This window comes from Thalassophryne amazonica, chromosome 5, assembly GCF_902500255.1.
Source record: "Thalassophryne amazonica chromosome 5, fThaAma1.1, whole genome shotgun sequence".
Taxonomy (NCBI): Eukaryota; Metazoa; Chordata; class Actinopteri; order Batrachoidiformes; family Batrachoididae; genus Thalassophryne; species Thalassophryne amazonica.
Genome location: NC_047107.1, coordinates 18404444 through 18424862, shown reverse-complemented (window position 1 = coordinate 18424862; position 20419 = coordinate 18404444). Strand labels below are relative to the sequence as shown.

The 20419-nt window shown below is 44.4% G+C and overlaps 1 protein-coding gene across 1 annotated transcript in view; it reads right to left on the bottom strand.

Annotated features, from left to right (window-relative positions):
* slc15a4 (solute carrier family 15 member 4) overlaps positions 1-20419 on the bottom strand; it is a 221958-nt gene that overhangs the window by 134080 nt on the left and 67459 nt on the right. Inside the window, exon 7 of the mRNA XM_034169758.1 lies at positions 3719-3877. Within this exon, the coding sequence (XP_034025649.1) occupies positions 3719-3877 (159 nt within the window). The remainder of the gene's footprint in view (positions 1-3718; positions 3878-20419) is intronic.

Sequence of the window (20419 nt, the reverse complement as noted above, 5' to 3'; positions counted from 1 at the left end):
TTTACACAGGGGTGTCCCAAAAATTGCATATGCGTACATGTACTGTTTTGATGAAGGAGCGCATAACCACATCTCCAAAATGCCACAAGAGACCACCAAAAAAATAAATCAAATAACTTAATTCCTTCACCAAAACATCAAATCTAGGCTTGCATCTTAGATGTAGCTTCTGGCAAATTGTAGCTGAACTTTCAGGTATTTTTTTTTTTTTTTTTTAGAAAATCCTCCTCTACATCACTTCATCATGAAGCTGTATAACTGGCAACACAAAATAACCTGATATAAAATCAACAATAATGATAATAATCACATTAAAGTATACAGAGCTCTGGTATCAGAATAGTATCGGTATCGGCAGATATCCAAATCCAGGTATCGGGATCATATCGTAAATGAAAAAATGTGGATCAGTGCATCCCTAATTTTAGTATTCAGGTCTTTGTGTTATTGAGTTTAGATTATTGCCCCCTGTGGTGTTAACAGGTCTGCTTTTGTGAATAAATTCTCTTTACTTTATCACAGTGCTTCAGTGTGTGTCAGTCCATTGCCTTATTAGTGACCCTAGTGTCTTTGATCTGTGACACTTGTGTGTTCATGAGTATTGTCATACTAAAGAATTGTCTTTCACAGGACAAACCCACTTTAACTGTACTGACATCCACACTTGCATCATTATAGACAACAACTCATTCGTTGATGAATGCCCACAGGTGCACAAACTCTCCAGGTTAAGGAATTCAGTATCAGCATGTTTCAGACACATCCATGTATGTCTCCATTTTTTTTACTAAACACTGTGTGCATGTGGTACATCAAAAGCAATTCTGCTCATGCCTGAAATTGCAAGTAAAAACAAACTGGTGTAGCCATAGACCATAAGGATTACACCCGTACCAGTTACACTTTGCTATCTTGCTTGTGATTGATATATCCACATTGGAGGCAGATCCTTCAGGAGGCTCCCATCAAATAATCCAATAATATAAACTACTTTTGGCTTCTCCTTTTGTTGTGTTATTTGCTTGAGTTCACTCCCTCAATCATTTTTGAGGAAGAAACCTCAAGCAGACCATACTCAGCGAGGTGACCAACTGCATTGGTCATACTAACAATAACAAAGTAATAACAACAAATATTTGCAAAATAAGCAAAACAGATGTGACAGAAATAAACATCCTCCAAGCCCAATGGATATCATGGGCCCCAGTTCGTCAAGAGTGTACCATATCAATTCGGCACAAAAAATTTGAACCAGGCAAGGGTTCTCACCAGGATTTTTTCACAGCATGGGGGAACTTAGTAGGGTATAGCCGCATGACGAGTATTGTAGGAGGGTCTGGGGGCATCCCCCCCCAGCAGAATTAACCCTTTGAAACACTATTTCCTACATTTTGAGGGCCACTTTGTGTTGCTAACTGGGACATTAAATAATGTGTGAGCTAGCCTCGCTGGATGCTCTCACAGAGGAAACAATCAGGAAGCAACCAAACTGGGAACCAGTGCCATGTACTGTAGCTCAGGGTCTATAAGGAGCAAAAATCAGAAGTAGACATTGGCATTCTTTCTTCTTAGAAATCACCAGTACATCAACATTGCTTTGTATTGTACAATGCCATGATGCACTTCATAAACTGAAATTCATAGTGCACAGGTCACTTAAATTGTTTAAAATGAGAATGTTTGTGAGTTTGTCCATTCCAGCCAGGTGTGTGACTCAAAAACAATGAATGTTATCATCTTGTAACTTGCCAAATGAAGATGAACTGACTCGTTTGTGGTGAACCTTGATGTACCAGGTAGCAACCATACACTGTAAAATGCACAAATTAATCATACAGATTAAGTAGTGTAAACCCAAACTCTTAAAAAAATGTTCTGCTTACTTAAATATTCCAACTTACACAAACTTGAAATATTTAAGTAAGTAGAACATTTTTGTGCATTCAGGCTTACAGACACCTAAAGGTATTTGTTCCACCCCTCAAAGTGTCAGCTAACAAGCAGAGGTAAGCGAGCAACTGAACAGAGTTGTCCAGTTAGTGGACAAATACAAACAATATATACGTACACCAGAATGGAAAAGTAAAGCCAGACTGAAAGATTCGATAGAACGAGTAGTTGAGGACAATGTTAGAAAACTTTTACATTTAAAACATTGTCCTGGAATGTGCATTAAAAGGAATACATCACAATAAAGGCTGAAATGCACGAAAGAATAGGAACGTAAAACTGTAATTAAATTGTGGCTAGAATGTGTGGTTAGTAGGGTGGTCCTGAAAAACTAACTTCAACTTTTTCAAGGTGGTTCTTCATTTTTTTGGTTCCTTTAGGCATAAAAATAAATTGGGTGAAATTTCATGAGATTTGGAAAATATTAACCACCGTCGCCCGGCCCCTGTTTATTTGTGACATTTTGATTTATGGACTGATACATTAGTTCATTAGTGGCAGATTTTGTTACATCTGCCTCAGGTCACATTTTGAGGCATTCAACATCAACATCAACTTCCTCATCAAGGACCCCTCAGAGTAAGAGGATGACCCGTCATTCCAGTGGTCACAGCAGGTCTTGGATAACATTGCTGCTGTCAATGATTTTGCTGAGCGAGGAGTTGCACTTATCCAGGATTACAGTCAGATCCTAGCGAAGGATGAACAGCAGCACCAATACCTGCTGCAAGTTGTTGAGTGACATCGACGTCAGTTCCCGGAGGCAAAAAAAAATCGGAACCAAACGCCACTCCTCATGACTGTTTGTCTTGACCAAATAGGTGGACAGTGACATGTAATACTTTTTATCTTTCCTGTATGGTCATTTAAAGGAGAAAGGATGGTTGTTTCAATTTGTATTTCATTTGTGAACAGGTACGTTACTACTGCTGGTTTGTGCTAATATGCTCAACCACTGCAACTTTCACCCAGCGTGCGGTGGTGGTTAGAATAGTCGTATCAAAATAAAATGCTGCGCAAAACATTTTCTCATCAAGATGAACAATTTTGTCTGGAAGCACCTCAAGAAAGTGACATTTTATTTTTTGGCATACTGTAGAGGACCACTCTAGTGGTTAGGGATGTGCTTTCGTCTGTCCTGCAAATTACTGAAACACTGCTTTGAACATTATCCTGGTTTCTGCATGAAAAGAAACATATCGCGTTCTGTGGTGCCACCTGGTGAACACTGGTAGCTGCTGGATGGAAAACCCATTGAAAATTGAGAGGACGGTCAAAGCCGGGTCCATATGTGTATGTTGCTTATTCTTATTTTCGATTGTTGAAGTACATACATCTGTCATCACTTTCTTCTTTGACTGCAGTATTTTTAATAATTACCTATAGTTCATTATTAATTAGGGAAAAATCTGAATATCTAAAATAAATAAATAAGATAAATATAAATAAATAAGATTAATAAGATAAATATTTGATTAAAAAATCTGTAGTCTGGCTATTCCAAACTAGTAATCTTCTTGGCCACTCTTCATTGCATTCGACTTAAAAGAATGTGCACGCCATTTGGCTGGCATCCAAACTGAATGGCTCGGTGAAAATGCAAATTAGGCCACCTCAAATAATTCAAACACACAACACATATGCTCAATATACTGGATCATGCTGTTTGCAGTCTGTGCTAATTGTGCATCATGCCTGCAGTCGAAAGAAAATAGTGCAAAATAAGCTTTTCACATTCCACAAGAGACAAGAAACTACTGTACAGTACCTGAAATGCTTGCAAAGATTTCGCTGATTCCTATCAGCACATACTGAGGCAATTGCCACCATATGGGTAAAGGTGCAGCATGGTAGATAACATTGCCAAGCACCTGGTCAATAGTACCATTTGATTTGACAATCTCCAGGCGCTTGGTCTCCAAAATACCTGAGGGAAAGACAAAGGAAACAGCACAGAAGACTGCTGTCAGGTGAGAAATAACATTTGCAGATTTTCCACATAATTATTCGTTTCTTAAAGACTACAGTCCAAAACCGAACAGTCTTAGGGGAGTTCTTTTGGGAGGTTTATACATCTTGCTAGCTAGGGGTGGTGGCCAAGTGGTTAATGCACTTGATTTCAGTTCAGAAGGTTCTGGGTTCAAATCCCACCCCTGCCACATTTCTCCATGTAATGTGGAGTAGCGTCAGGAAGGGCATCTGGCATAAAACTGTGCCAATTCAACATGCAGATCCACCTTGGATTTGCTGTGGCGACCCTGAGTGCAAACAAGGGAGCAGCAGAAGGGACATACTTTCATACATGTTCTTAGCGATTTTCCAGTTTTATTAACTGTTGATAATTATTGTCTACAGTCTATAATTATTGGCTACAGTGAAAAGAAAAGAAAAGAAAAAAAAAAAACAGATCAAAATAAGAATGATTATACTTTTCTCTAGATATTTGTCCAATCAGACATTTTGCATTTAAGAAATAGCAGTACATCTGATACAATTTAGTTTAGTGTTCTATACGGTTTGGTCATGTCTACTTAATTGGAAATTCACAATGCCAACAGTTAAACTGCAGGAATGTGTTACAGACATAAAGACATGGATGAGCTCTAATTTCCTGCTTTTAAATTCAGATAAAACTGAAGTTATTGTACTTGGCCCCACAAATCTTAAGCCTCGGTCCCACCGAGTGAAGAAGGAATGAAGCAGGAGCCACGCACCCTGTTTTTTTTTTTGTTTCGCGAGCTATCGTGGCATTATAGTGGCTCAGAGTGGCTCTTAGAGGCATTATCTTCAGTTAACGAGGCTCCTCTCTGAGCGTGGCGCTAATTTCAAGATGTTCAAAATTTAGCAACAACAGCGTGGCGCAGTTTGTGTTCGAGTTACTGCGACGGCTTAGACGCATTTGCGTGGTGCTTACAAATCTGCAAAAAGTCCATTATCCGTGCGCCTGGCACCTTCGCAGGACCTGAGAGGCTATTTTTGGAGCGGCTCATCCTCTTGCGCACACAATTGCACCTGCTATGTGTGCTGGACTATATTTTGTAGTGGATTAATCATTTTCTGCCAAGCCTTGGATGTTGAAAACACTTCTAATCACTTCTGGCATCACAGAGGACTGTTTCATCTGGACACTTTTTTTTCCTCTCTTTCCTGCTCCACGTGGGATGTATTTTGAACAGCTTAAGGTAATTATTTTTAATGTTTTTATAGCTTGATAAAACAGTTCCTTGCTATAAAAGTGTGTCTGTATGTTGATGTCTGTTGTGTGTAAAAGTATGCTGATTTAATATCTTGTTAATGGATCACTGTGTGTGCGCACTGAGGCAGGACCTGAGAGGCTATTTTTGCAGCGGGTCTCCTCTTTGCGCACCAAATTCCACCTGCTCTGTGCGCTGGACTCTATATAAAATAATTATTTTGTAGCGGATTAATCATTTTCTGTCAAACCTTGGATGCCGAAAATACCTGTAATCACTTCTGGAATTAATGTATCACATGAGCTCTGCTGTGTGTGCGCGCTGAGGCAGTAGTGACTCCTCATCACGCTTCAAACGAGCATTTAGGCAGAACGCCAGCTCAAAAAGAGTGATATTTCAGTCAATATTGGCCGAACACAAATTTAAAATTTGGGTGACTGCGTGAAAGTGGATGTGTGTTTAAAGCCATGGAAGATAATAACTCCAGTGGAGCAGCTAAGAGCAGGAGCTGTGCGGCAACACAGGTGGAGAGCGCGCAAAAGACCGACATTGAAGACATAACACAAAGTTAAAAGTTGTATCATGGTGACTTGTAAGCTGCGGAAGAAATAAAGAAATATATATATTGAAAATGATCCACAGGTGTATATAATAAAACAGCCACTTCATTCTGTATGCAGAACGGCACCACGCGCAAAAGAGCACTTTTGCAGAAATAAACAGACGAACACAAAGTCAAAAGTGGAATCACGATGTAAAAATGAATGCGCTTAAAGCCAGGGAAAAAATAAAGCCAGCAAGCCACGGATGGAAAGGAAGCCAGAAAGAGCAGAGAGGCGGCTGTCCATGAAAGGACAACAACAGCGCGCGTGCAAAAGAGCGATTTTGCAGAAATAAACGGACAAACATAAAGTTTTGTGTGTTTAAAGCCGCAAAAAAAACAAGCCAGAGAGCCGCAGAGCCAGCGAGGAGCACAGAGGCGGCTCTCCAGGAACCCGTGGTTCGGGTCTAGCTGGTCTGGTGCATTACAGGTGGACTGCAGCCTGGCACACAGCGCACTACTGCGGAACTGTGATGGAGTGTCTATTTTTAGACTGCGTTAAAAAAAAAAGAAGGGACATCTTTAAATGCTGCTGTGAATCTGTGAATTGAAAACCCACACTTTGAAGGGACCAGGTGTGGGAGGGCTGGAGGTTTGGACCAAACTCATGCCTAAACGTGCGCCAACATGTCGTTATCATGGCGCTATCATGGCGCTATCATGGCACTACGTGGCTTAGTGTGGCTGATGTGAGCCATTCGAGGCTGTAATGACAGGTTGGTCGTGGCTCACTAGAGGCTGCTACGTGGCACATGCGGGGTACAGAGAGGCACATAGTGGCACCTTCATAGTGGATACGTGTTATGATGAAAACGCGGGTCATTCTTCAAATAATCACCCCACACCCATGCGTGGCTCCTTCTTCAGCCTTCATTATTCGGTGGGACCGAGGCTTTAGAAACATGGTGTCTAACCACATCCTTACTCTGGATGGCATTACCCTGTCCTCCAGTAATACTGTGAGAAATCTTGGAGTCATTTTTGATCAGGATATGTCCTTCAATGCGCATATTAAGCAAATATGTAGGACTGCTTTTTTGCATTTGCGCAATATCTCTAAAATTAGAAAGGTCTTGTCTCAGAGTGATGCTGAAAAGCTAATTCATCCATTTATTTCCTCTAGGCTGGACTATTGTAATTCATTATTATCAGGTTGTCCTAAAAGTTCCCTGAAAAGCCTTCAGTTAATTCAAAATGCTGCAGCTAGAGTACTGACGGGGACTAGAAGGAGAGAGCATATCTCACCCATATTGGCCTCTCTTCACTGGCTCCCTGTTAATTCCAGAACAGAATTTAAAATTCTTCTTCTTACTTATAAGGTTTTGAATAATCAGGTCCCATCTTATCTTAGGGACCTCATAGTACCATATCACCCCAATAGAGCGCTTCGCTCTCAGACTGCAGGCTTACTTGTAGTTTCTAGGGTTTGTAAGAGTAGAATGGGAGGCAGAGCCTTCAGCTTTCAGGCTCCTCTCCTGTGGAACCAGCTCCCAATTCAGATCAGGGAGACAGACACCCTCTCTACTTTTAAGATTAAGGGTAAAACTTTCCTTTTTGAAAAAGCTTAAAGTTACGGTTGGATCAGCTGACCCTGAACCATCCCTTAGTTATGCTGCTATAGACTTAGACTGCTGTGGGGTTTCCCATGATGCACCCAGTGTTTCTTTTTATTCACCTCTTTTTGCTCTGTATGCACCACTCTGCATTTAATCATTAGTGATTGATCTTTGCTCTCTTCCACAGCATGTCTTTTTCCTGATTCTCTCCCCTCAGCCCCAACCAGTCCCAGCAGAAGACTGCCCCTCCCTGAGCCTGGTTCTGCTGGAGGTTTCTTTCTGTTAAAAGGGAGTTTTCCTTCCCACTGTCACCAAGTGCTTGCTCATAGGGGGTCGTTTTGACCATTGGGATTTTTCTGTAATTATTGTATGGCTTTTGCCTTACAATATAAAGCGCCTTGGGGCAACTGTTTGTTGTGATTTGGCGCTATATAAATAAAATTGATTTGATTTAAAATTATTCATAAATTAAATTATGGGACTGGAGCCCCTGTTGCATGTCAGTGCAACCCAAGGCTGAGCTCTTCTTGATTTGTCTGATTAATTTTTTCTGTGCTTAGCGGGAAAACTGTTGTCGCATGCTCGATCTGCTCGACTCGTTTCAGCCCATGCATGGCATGATGGCATCGCCATGTATCTTCAGGCAGGAAAACTCTTCTTGATATCTTGGATTAATTTTTTTCTGTGCACTGCGTTAATACTGGATGCCTGGATGCCAAGGTGTGGGCCACCGTGGCCACCAGGCTACTCTGAGCCAATTAGCACAGTCAGTGCAACTCAGATGTTTCACATACAAATAAAGACTTGTGTAACGATACATAAAAATCAGGGTTCGGTACATACCTCGGTTCTGAGATCACGGTTCAATACAAATACATGTAAGGTTACACCCTTTACAACCCCTGGCAAAAATTATGGAATCACCGGCCTCGGAGGATCTTCATTCAGTTGTTTAATTTTGTAGAAAAAAAGCAGATCACAGACATGACACAAAACTAAAGTCATTTCAAATGGCAAGTTTCTGGCTTTAAGAAACACTATAAGAAATCAGGAAAAATAATTGTGGCAGTCACTAACGGTTACTTTTTTAGACCAAGCAGAGGGAAAAAAATATGGACTCACTCAATTCTGAGGAATAAATTATGGAATCACCCTGTAAATTTTCATCCCCAAAACTAACACCTGCATCAGATCAGATATGCTTGTTAGTCTGCATCTAAAAAGAAGTGATCACACCTTGGAGAGCTGTTGCACCAAGTGGACTGACATGAACCATGGCTCCAACATGAGAGATGTCAATTGAAACAAAGGAGAGGATTATCAAACTCTTAAAAGAGGGTAAATCATCATGACGCAGTGTTGCAAAAGATGTTGGTTGTTCACAGTCAGCTGTGTCTAAACTCTGGACCAAATACAAACAACATGGGAAGGTTGTTAAAGGCAAACATACTGGTAGACCAAGGAAGACATCAAAGCGTCAAGACAGAAAACTTAAAGCAATATGTCTCAAAAATCGAAAATGCACAACAAAACAAATGAGAAACGAATGGGAGGAAACTGGAGTCAACGTCTGTGACCGAACTGTAAGAAACAGCCTGAAGGAAATGGGATTTACATACAGAAAAGCTAAACGAAAGCCATCATTAACACCTAAACAGAAAAAACAAGGTTACAATGGGCTAAGGAAAAGCAATCGTGGACTGTGGATGACTGGATGAAAGTCATATTCAGTGATGAATCTCGAATCTGCATTGGGCAAGGTGATGATGCTGGAACTTTTGTCTGGTGCCGTTCCAATGAGATTTATAAAGATGACTGCCTGAAGAGAACATGTAAATTTCCACAGTCACTGATGATATGGGGCCGCATGTCAGGTAAAGGCACTGGGGAGATGGCTGCATTACATTATCAATAAATGCACAAGTTTACGTTGATATTTTGGACACTTTTCTTATCCCATTAATTGAAAGGATGTTTGGGGATGATGAAATCATTTTTCAAGATGATAATGCATCTTGCCATAGAGCAAAAACTGTGAAAACATTCCTTGCAAAAAGACACATAGGGTCAATGTCATGGCCTGCAAATAGTCCGGATCTTAATCCAATTGAAAATCTTTGGTGGAAGTTGAAGAAAATGGTCCATGACAAGGCTCCAACCTGCAAAGCTGATCTGGCAACAGCAATCATAGAAAGTTGGAGCCAGATTGATGAAGAGTACTGTTTGTCACTCATTACGTCCATGCCTCAGAGACTGCAAGCTGTTATAAAAGCCAGAGGTGGTGCAACAAAACACTAGTGATGTGTTGGAGCATTCTTTTGTTTTTCATGATTCCATAATTTTTTCCTCAGAATTGAGTGATTCCATATTTTTTTTCCCTCTGCTTGGTCTAAAAAAGTAACCGTTACTGACTGCCACAATTTTTTTCCTGATTTCTTATAGTGTTTCTTAAAGCCAGAAAGTTGCCATTTGAAATGACTTTAGTTTAGTGTCATGTCTGTGATCTGCTTTTTTTCTACAAAATTAAACAACTGAATGAACATCCTCCGAGACCGGTGATTCCATAATTTTTGCCAGGAGTTGTATATATCCTCCATGACCGGTAAAAGATCAAGGACCGAGATGTCGCCCGGTATGGCAGAGCCGGGGCCCCACCCTGGAGCCAGGTCTGGGGTTGGGGCTCGTGCGCGAGCACCTGGCGGTCGGGCCTTAGCCCATGGGGCCCGGCCGGGCTCAGCCCGAAAGAGTGACGTGGGCCCGCCCTCCTGTGGGTTCACCACCTGCAGAGGGGGCGATGGGGGTCGGGTGCAGAGAGGATTGGGTGGCGGTCGAGGGCGGGTGGCCCGGCAGCCCGGTCCATGCTCACAGCCCCTGGCTGTTGGGACGTGGAATGTCACCTCACTGGGGGGAAGGAGCCTGAGCTTGTGCGGGAGGTTGAGAGATACCGACTAGAGATAGTCGGGCTCACCTCCACGCACAGCTTGGGCTCTGGTACCCAACTCCTCGAAAGGGGCTGGACGCTTCATTTTTCTGGTGTCGCCCACGGGGAGAGGTGGAGAGCTGGGGTCGCATTGCTTATTGCTCCCCAGCTCAGTCGCCAAGTGTTGGCGTTCACTCCGGTGAATGAGAGGGTCGCGTCCCTATGCCTTCGGGTCGGGGACAGGTCTCTCATCGTTGTCTCGGCCTACGGGCCGAGCAGCAGTGCGGAGTACCCGACCTTCCTGGAGTCCCTGGGAGGGGTAGTTGATAGCGCTACTGGGGACTCCATTGTTCTCCTGGGGGATTTCAACGCCCACGTGGGCGGCGACAGTGAGACCTGGAGGGGGGTGATCGGAAAGCACGGCCTCCCCGATCTGAACCCGAGTGGTGTTCAGTTGTTGGACTTCTGTGCTAGTCACAGTTTGTCCATCACGAACACCATGTTCGAGCACAAGGGTGTCCATAAGTGCAGGTGGCACCAGGACATACTGAGCCGGAGGTCGATGATCGACTTTGTAGTCGTATCATCTGACCTTCGGCCACATGTCTCAGACACTCGAGTGAAGAGAGGGGCAGAGCAGTCGACTGATCACCACCTGGTGGTGAGTTGGATCGGCTGGGAGGGTAGGAAGCCGGTCAGACCTGGCAGGCCCAAACCTATTGTGAGGGTCTGCTGGGAACGACTGGCGGAACCCTCTGTCAGCGAGGTCTTCAACTCCCACCTCCGGGAGAGCTTCTCCCAGATCCCGGGGGAGGTTGGAGACATGGAGTCCGAGTGGACCATGTTCTCCACTTCCATTGTCGATGCGGCTGCTCGTAGCTGTGGTCGCAAGGTCTCTGGTGTCTGTCGCGGCGGCAATCCCCGAACCCGGTGGTGGACACCGGAAGTAAGGGATGCCGTCAAGCTGAAGAAGGAGTCCTACTTATCTTTGTTGGTAGGTGGGACCCCAGAGGCAGCTGACAGGTACCGGCAGGACTATCTAAGCTGACAGGACTATCGGTCGGCCTCGAAGAGATTCTGGCAAACTGTCCGACACCTCAGGAGGCGGAAGCAGCTCTCCACCAGCACTGTTTACGGTGCGGGTGGGGAGCTGTTGACCCTGACTGGGGATGTTGTCGGGCGGTGGAAGGAGTACTTCGAGGATCTCCTCAATCCCATCGTCACGTCTTCCGAAGAGGAAGCAGAGACTGGGGACCCAGAGGCGGACTCATGCATTACCCAGTCCGAAGTCACCGAGGTGGTTAGAAAGCTCCTCGGTGGAGAGGCTCCTGGGGTGGATGAAATCTGTCCTGAGTACCTTAAGTCTCTGGATGCTGTGGGGCTGTCTTGGCTGACATGCCTCTGCAACATCGCGTGGCGATCGGGGACAGTGCCTCTGAATTGGCAGATCGGGGTGGTGGTCCCTCTGTTTAAGAAGGGGGATAGGAGGGTGTGTTCCAACTATAGGGGGATCACACTCCTCAGCCTCCCCGGTAAGGTCTATTCCTCCTAACCTCGGATTCAGGAGGAGCAGTGTGGTTTTCATCCTGGTCGCGGCACACTGGACCAGCTCTACACGCTCCATCGGGTGCTCGAGGGTTCATGGGAGTTCGCTCAACCAGTCCACATGTCTTTTGGGCATCTGGAGAAGGCGTTCGACCGTGTCCCTCAGGGCACCCTGTGGGGAGTGCTCCGGGAGTACAGGGTCCGGGGTCCTTTGCTAAGGGCTATCCGGTCCCTGTACGACTGCAGCAGGAGCTTGGTTCACATTGCCAGTAGTAAGTCAAACCTGTTTCCAGTGCACTTTGGCCTCCGCCAGGGCTGCACTTTGTCACCGGTTCTGTTCATTATTTTTATGGACAGAATTTCTAGGTGCAGCCAGGGTGTAGAGGAGGTCTGGTTTGGGAACCACAGAATCTTGTCTCTGCTGTTTGCGGACGATATGGTTCTGTTGGCTTCGTCAAATCAGGACCTTCAGCGTGCACTGGGGCGGTTTGCAGCCGAGTGTGAAGCGTCCGGGATGAAAATCAGCACCTCCAAATCCGAGGCCATGGTTCTCGACCGGAAAAAGGTGCTTTGCCCTCTTCAGGTCGGTGGAGTGTCCTTGCCTCAAGTGGAGGAGTTTAAGTATCTTGGGGTCTTGTTCACGAGTGAGGGACGGATGGAGCGTGAGATCGATAGACGGATCGGTGCAGCGTCTGCAGTGATGCGGTCACTGTATCGGACCGTCGTGGTGAAGAGACAGCTGAGTAAGGGGGCAAAGCTCTCGATTTACCGATCGATCTACGTTCCGATCCTCACCTATGGTCATGAGATTTGGCTCATGACCGAAAGAACGCGGTCGCGAGTAGAAGCGGCCGAGATGAGTTTCCTCCGCAGGGTGGCTGGGTGCTCCATTAGAGATAGGGTGAGGAGCTCGGTCACTCGGGAGGAGCTCGGAGTCAAGCCGCTGCTCCTCCACGTCGAAAGGAGTCAGTTGAGGTGGCTCGGGCATCTTTTCCGGATGCCCCCTGGACGCCTCGTTGGAGAGGTGTTCCGGGCACGTCCCACTGGGAGGAGGCCCCGGGGAAGACCCAGGACACGCTGGAGGGACTACATCTCTCGGCTGGCTTGGGAACGCCTTGGGGTTCCCCCAGAGGAGCTGGGGGAGGTGTGTGTGGATCGGGAGGTCTGGGCGGCTTTGCTTGGGCTGCTGCCCCCGCGACCCGACTCCGGATAAAGCGGAAGAAAATGGATGGCTGGATGGATCTATATATTATATATACACTCAACAAAAATATAAATGCAACACTTTTGGTTTTGCTCCCATTTTGTATGAGATGAACTCAAAGATCTAAAACTTTTTCCACATACACAATATCACCATTTCCCTCAAATATTGTTCACAAACCAGTCTAAATCTGTGATAGTGAGCACTTCTCCTTTGCTGAGATAATCCATCCCATCTCACAGGTGTGCCATACCAAGATGCCGATTAGACACCATGATTAGTGCACAGGTGTGCCTTAGACTGTCCACAATAAAAGGCCACTCTAAAAGGTGCAGTTTTGTTTCATGGGGGGGGGGGTGGATACCAGTCAGTATCTGGTGTGACCACCATTTGCCTCATGCAGTGCAACACATCTCCTTTGCATCATCCGTGAAGAGAACAATGGTGATATTGTGTATGTGGAAAAAGTTTTAGATCTTTGAGTTCATCTCATACAAAATGGGAGCAAAACCAAAAGTGTTGCGTTTAAATTTTTGTTGAGTGTATATACATACTCAACAAACTTTTTCCACATACACAATATCACCATTTCCCTCAAATATTGTTCATAAACCAGTCTAAATCTGTGATAGTGAGCACGTCTCCTTTGCTGAGATAATCCATCCCACCTCACAGGTGTGCCATATCAAGATGCTGATTAGACACCATGATTAGTGCACAGGTGTGCCTTAGACTGCCCACAATAAAAGGCCAGTCTGAAAGGTGCAGTTTTATCACACAGCACAATGCCACAGATGTCGCAAGATTTGAGGGAGCGTGCAATTGGCATGCTGACAGCAGGAATGTCAACCAGAGCTGTTGCTCATGTATTGAATGTTCATTTCTCTACCATAAGCCGTCTCCAAAGGCGTTTCAGGGAATTTGGCAGTACATCCAACCAGCCTCACAACCGCAGACCACGTGTAACCACACCAGCCCAGGACCTCCACATCCAACATGTTCACCTCCAAGATCATCTGAGACCAGCCACTCGGACAGCTGCTGAAACAATCGGTTTGCATAACCAAAGAATTTCTGCACAAACTGTCAGAAACCGTCTCAGGGAAGCTCATCTGCATGCTCTTCGTCCTCATCAGGGTCTCGACCTGACTCCAGTTCGTCGTCGTAACCGACTTGAGTGGGCAAATGCTCACATTCGCTGGCATTTGGCACGTTGGAGAGGTGTTCTCTTCACGGATGAATCCCGGTTCACACTGTCCAGGGCGGATGGCAGACAGCGTGTGTGGCGTTGTGTGGGTGAGCGGTTTTCTGATGTCAATGTTGTGGATCGAGTGGCCCATGGTGGCGGTGGGGTTATGGTATGGGCAGGCGTCTGTTATGGACGAAGAACACAGGTGCATTTTATTGATGGCATTTTGAATGCACAGAGATACCGTGATGAGATCCTGAGGCCCATTGTTGTGCCATACATCCAAGAACATCACCTCATGTTGCAGCAGGAAAATGCACGGCCCCATGTTGCAAGGATCTGTACACAATTCTTGGAAGCTGAAAATGTCCCAGTTCTTGCATGGCCAGCATACTCACCGGACATGTCACCCATTGAGCATGTTTGGGATGCTCTGGACCGGCGTATACGACAGCGTGTACCAGTTCCTGCCCATATCCAGCAACTTCGCACAGCCATTGAAGAGGAGTGGACCAACATTCCACAGACCACAATTGACAACCTGATCAACTCTATGTCAAGGAGATGTGTTGCACTGCATGAGGCAAATGGTGGTCACACCAGATACTGACTGGTATCCCCCCCCAATAAAACAAAACTGCACCTTTCACAGTGGCCTTTTATTGTGGACAGTCTAAGGCACACCTGTGCACTAATCATGGTGTCTAATTAGCATCTTGGTATGGCACACCTGTGAGGTGGGATGGATTATCTCAGCAAAGGAGAAGTGCTCACTATCACAGATTTAGACTGGTTTGTGAACAATATTTGAGGGAAACGGTGATATTGTGTATGTGGAAAAAGTTTTAGATCTTTTAGTTCATCTCATACAAAATGGGAGCAAAACCAAAAGTGTTGCGTTTATGTTTTTGTTGAGTGTATATATATACACACACAGACACACACACACACACAGTGGTGGGCACAGTTCTGCTAACTACTAATTAGGGAAGCTAACGTTTTTGTTAGGGGATTAGCTTTTCAACTAACTCTGAACACCATCAGCGGACAAATTAGCTTCCACTAAATTTAGTTCTGCTAACTTTCAGTTGGCTAACATTTTTTACTGGCAAAGTGAGTAAAGTTTAACGATCAAAAACGTTTCTAAACCCTAAAATCATACATGTTAGTTCCTGTCTGTTGTGTGTCTGCAACAGTCAGGCCGCTGTGAGGAGCTCAGCCCTCCCCGTCCTGATCACTCACCCTGCCTTCACTACACATGCATCATTTCTGTGCGTCAGCGGCAATTCACAAATTATTGCCTCGTTTCTGCTTAAAACTGCACTCCAGTCATCATCTATATCAGTGACAGATATCTGAAGCTTTTGTACAATTATTTCCACATAAATTCAGCATTATTTCATAATAAAAGACAGAGGAAGCGATCAGAGCATGACAGCAGAACTGGTGTTCTGTTGAGATGACCTCCCGTAGCGTAAATGGACAGTGTGTCTGCTTTAAACAGTTTATAAATATAGAGAGAGAAACTGTGACTTCTAATACTGCGATTTACTTTTTATAAAGATGATGACAGTGTTTGGGGTTTTATTTTTAATATTTATTTTTCATGTATTCGTTTTGGGTTTGTAATCGCCTTGAATTTACCCAGCAGCCCCTGCGGTGCTTAAACTCAGTAGCCGACAGTATACTGAGTCAATGCTAAAAGTTAGCGGTAACGTCTGCTAATTTTTTTAGCAGTTTATCAGTTCAGCACACACACACACACACACGTGTTATGTATACGTGGCAGGTGGGGTGGTATGAAGATGGTGGCTCCACGTCATGATGTCATTCAGCCATTGGGGATGGATGATAAAATTGTCCAACATTCAAATTTTAGCATGCCCATTTAAACATATTCAAATGAATGATTTCATTTTGTAACTTGACTGTTGTATTTAATTATTTATTTTTATTTTTTTTTTACATTTCGACAGTTTGTAAATTTTGTACTAAAAAGACATCGGTTCAAAATAGCAACATGGGATTGAAGTTTAACAGCACCTGACTATATCAAACCATGAACAAATGCAAATGAAAAAACACAGGTTACCTTCTGGTTATATTGTCAGTGACTTGTGATCTTGAAAAAAGTCAGAGAAAGGAGAATGACCTTGAGCTGCATAGAAGATGACGGACGAAGTATATGAATGCAACAAAATTTGTCCTCTGCATTTAACCCATCCTACTCAGAATCTGACCACGGGGAGCATTGGGCAGGGTGCCTGTGGATGAAGTTGAGATCGACACACGCTGCCTTGGTCAAGGGTAATAAATTTTCTGAAAGAAATTGGGTAAAGATGATGGACTGACAAAAACATCGACTGAACGTCCCACTTTAAGTGAGCTGTGAGCTTTTCATCCGCGGTTTTTTTGCAGCTGCTCGACTCGTCCTCACCTCTTAAAGCGCGGTGATCAGCACACCTGCACTGAGCTTTACGAAGACATTTTTATACTTTTTTCCTCCTTTATTTAGAATTCTGAGCTGAGCTGCTCCGTATCGTCTCGTTAAAAACAGCTGATCCTCGGCGACGCGTCAACAACTAACACTATTTTCCACTCAAATGTGTTGTGTGGGCCGCTGAAGAGGAGGTACTGCTGGCCCACCACCACCAGAGGGCGCCCTGCTTGGAGTGCGGGCTCCAAGCACGAGAGGGCGCCAGACCCAGAAGAAGTGACAGCTGTCACTCATCCTCTGCACCAGCTGTCACTCGTTATCATCACTACCATAAAAGCCGGACTGCAACTCCACCTCCCCGCCGAGAAATCGACTACCAGTACCAAGGTACACTTCTCTGCTGTGATTATTGCGAATAATAATCTGATCTGTTTTGCAGCTGTTTTTCCTGTTGGTATTCCTTATCTGGGATTTTTGGCGTTTGGTGTGACTGCGACGGCTTCGCCTCACACCCCAAAACCGATAAGTGGTTGACCAGGAGCTGCACGAGTGTGTGTGATTTGGAGGTGGAGGTGCTCCCTCCCAACTGTGTTTGGACTGTAAATTACTGAGTGTGCGGACTCACACTCATACATCATCTTTCTGTTTTCTGCCAGCAGTACCAGGGTTGACAGCCGAAGACAGAGGCCACCTGGGGACTCGGGACTTGGCGGCTCCGGTGTTCTTCAGACCGTTGGTGGTGGAGGCCGTGTGGGACGCGGCTTCTCTCTCGTCGGGCGTCTTCTATCTTCGAGCCTGCCCACACGTCACCTGGTGTTTATTGACTGTGAGAATTACGACACATTTAGTTGTGTATTATCACAACATTAAATTGTTACCTTTTGGCTTACTCATTGTCCGTTCATTTGCGCCCCCTGTTGTGGGTCCATGCTACGACACCTTCCCAACAAAATGCACCTAAACTCTCTTTCTGAGGACCACATGATGTGAAAACGCAATAAAACTTTCTTACCTGTAAATCTGGTCCTGTTTTCTGCATAAATAAATGTTATCCATTCTTTGTGCTCAAACGCCAAAGCAGGGGCGAATCCAGATGGGATGGGGGCGTGGGGGAGGAATGTGCCCCTCTCACAACAGCCCTAGATTAAAGGTCCAGTTTTGAAGCCGTTTTTTACTACAACTACTAATATTGCTTAAAATAATAATAATTTCGACAAGTAAAATGTTTAGAGAGAGTTACTTTTTCAAGGAGTAATCAGTAATCAGTAATTGGATTACTTTTTCAAAGTAACTGTGGCAACACTGTTCATATCTCTGTCTGAGACGGTGCCATGAAATGTTCTGTTCTTTGTTTATCACGCTGATGCAAATACATTCATCACAAAGTTTTGATATAACACACACCGCTTGTATATAACAATGCGATCACATCACACGCATATAATGTCAAACGCAACACTCTTCACCCAGTCACATAAGCTCACACAGCAGGGCAGGGCCCGCTTACTTGGGGGTCGGCCGAGTGCAGGCTTAAAAAGCAGCTTAAGCTTAATGTCAAGGCTCTTGTTCACAACAGTGCATGTGACGTTTTGGTCCAAGATTCCAGCGCTGTCTTAGCTGACTCTGTCCTTCAGTGTAGGCCTCTTTTCAACACAACATCTGATTTTTGAAGTCCATGTCCTGTCAGTTGAGTTCGCTCACAAAATAAAACTTATGTTTTAGGCAGTATTATTAGACAGCATTGCTTAAATTTTCATTGTTATGCAGATGATACCCAGCTTTATCTATCCATGAAGCCAGAGGACACACACCAATTAGCTAAACTGCAGGATTGTCTTACAGACATAAAGACATGGATGACCTCTAATTTCCTGCTTTTAAACTCAGATAAAACTGAAGTTATTGTACTTGGCCCCACAAATCTTAGAAACATGGTGTCTAACCAGATCCTTACTCTGGATGGCATTACCCTGACCTCTAGTAATACTGTGAGAAATCTTGGAGTCATTTTTGATCAGGATATGTCACTCAAAGCGCATATTAAACAAATATGTAGGACTGCTTTTTTGCATTTACGCAATATCTCTAAAATTAGAAAGGTCTTGTCTCAGAGTGATGCTGAAAAACTAATTCATGCATTTATTTCCTCTAGGCTGGACTATTGTAATTCATTATTATCAGGTTGTCCTAAAAGTTCCCTGAAAAGCCTTCAGTTAATTCAAAATGCTGCAGCTAGAGTACTGACGGGGACTAGAAGGAGAGAGCATATCTCACCCATGTTGGCCTCTCTTCATTGGCTTCCTGTTAATTCTAGAACAGAATTTAAAATTCTTCTTCTTACTTATAAGGTTTTGAATAATCAGGTCCCATCTTATCTTAGGGACCTCATAGTACCATATCACCCCAATAGAGCGCTTCGCTCTCAGACTGCAGGCTTACTTGTAGTTCCTAGGGTTTGTAAGAGTAGAATGGGAGGCAGAGCCTTCAGCTTTCAGGCTCCTCTCCTGTGGAACCAGCTTCCAATTCAGATCAGGGAGACAGACACCCTCTCTACTTTTATGATTAGGCTTAAAACTTTCCTTTTTGCTAAAGCTTATAGTTAGGGCTGGATCAGGTGACCCTGAACCATCCCTTAGTTGCTATAAACTTAGACTGCAGGGGGGTTCCCATGATGCACTGAGTGTTTCTTTCTCTTTTTGCTCTGTATGCACCACTCTGCATTTAATCATTAGTGATTGATCTCTGCTCCCCTCCACAGCATGTCTTTTTCCTGGTTCTCTCCCTCAGCCCCAACCAGTCCCAGCAGAAGACTGCCCCTCCCTGAGCCTGGTTCTGCTGGAGGTTTCTTCCTGTTAAAAGGGAGTTTTTCCTTCCCACTGTCGCCAAGTGCTTGCTCACAGGGGGTCGTTTTGACCGTTGGGGTTTTTCGTAATTATTGTATGGCCTTGCCTTACAATATAAAGCACCTTGGGGCAACTGTTTGTTGTGATTTGGCGCTATATAAATAAAACTGATTTGATTTGATAAAACTACCGGGAGGGGATCAACAGGCAGAACATTCCCTACACTGGTGATTAATATTATTATTTATTACAATAAATTAATATTTTAAATAAATATCAATAAATATGACGGTATGCTGGCATAGTGGTTAGCACTGTTGCCTCACAGAAAGAAGGTTGTGGGATCGCTTTCCACCTGCACCTTTCTGTATGGAGTTTGCATGTTCTCTCTGTGTTTGCATGGGTTCACTCCGGGTGCTCCGGCTTCCTCCTACGTCCAACGTCATGGAGATTAGGAGAATTGGACGCTATAACCCTTTAATATCCTCAGATTTTTCAATACAATGTAGTAGATATCAATCTGCTCTATCAAACGGTTCAGTTGACCATTAAAGGGTTCAACTGAGTGTAGGTGTGAGTGATGTGTATGTGTTTGCCTGTGTATATGTGGCTTTGCAGTAGACTCGCAAGCTGTCCAAGGTGTACCCCACCTCACACTCTATGACTGCTGAAATAGGCTCCAGTACCCCCAAATCCTTGACTAAAGTAACTGGGTATAGAAAATGAATGAATGAATAAACATTTTAACTGTCCTGGATGCTTACTGTATCATAAAGCAATATAGCCAATGTAAAATCCTACAGCAACAAATAGTGCCTCAGTCCTTGCTGCCCCCTCTGGGGGGGCACCCCCCCAAAACCTTGGGAACCAATGGTTTAGGCCAATGGGTAAAATTTAACTCGTAGAAAAACTCTGACACCTCTACTGTATGTGACAGCAAGCACAAAATACAAACAGGTCCTTGCTTAAAATCCTGCATA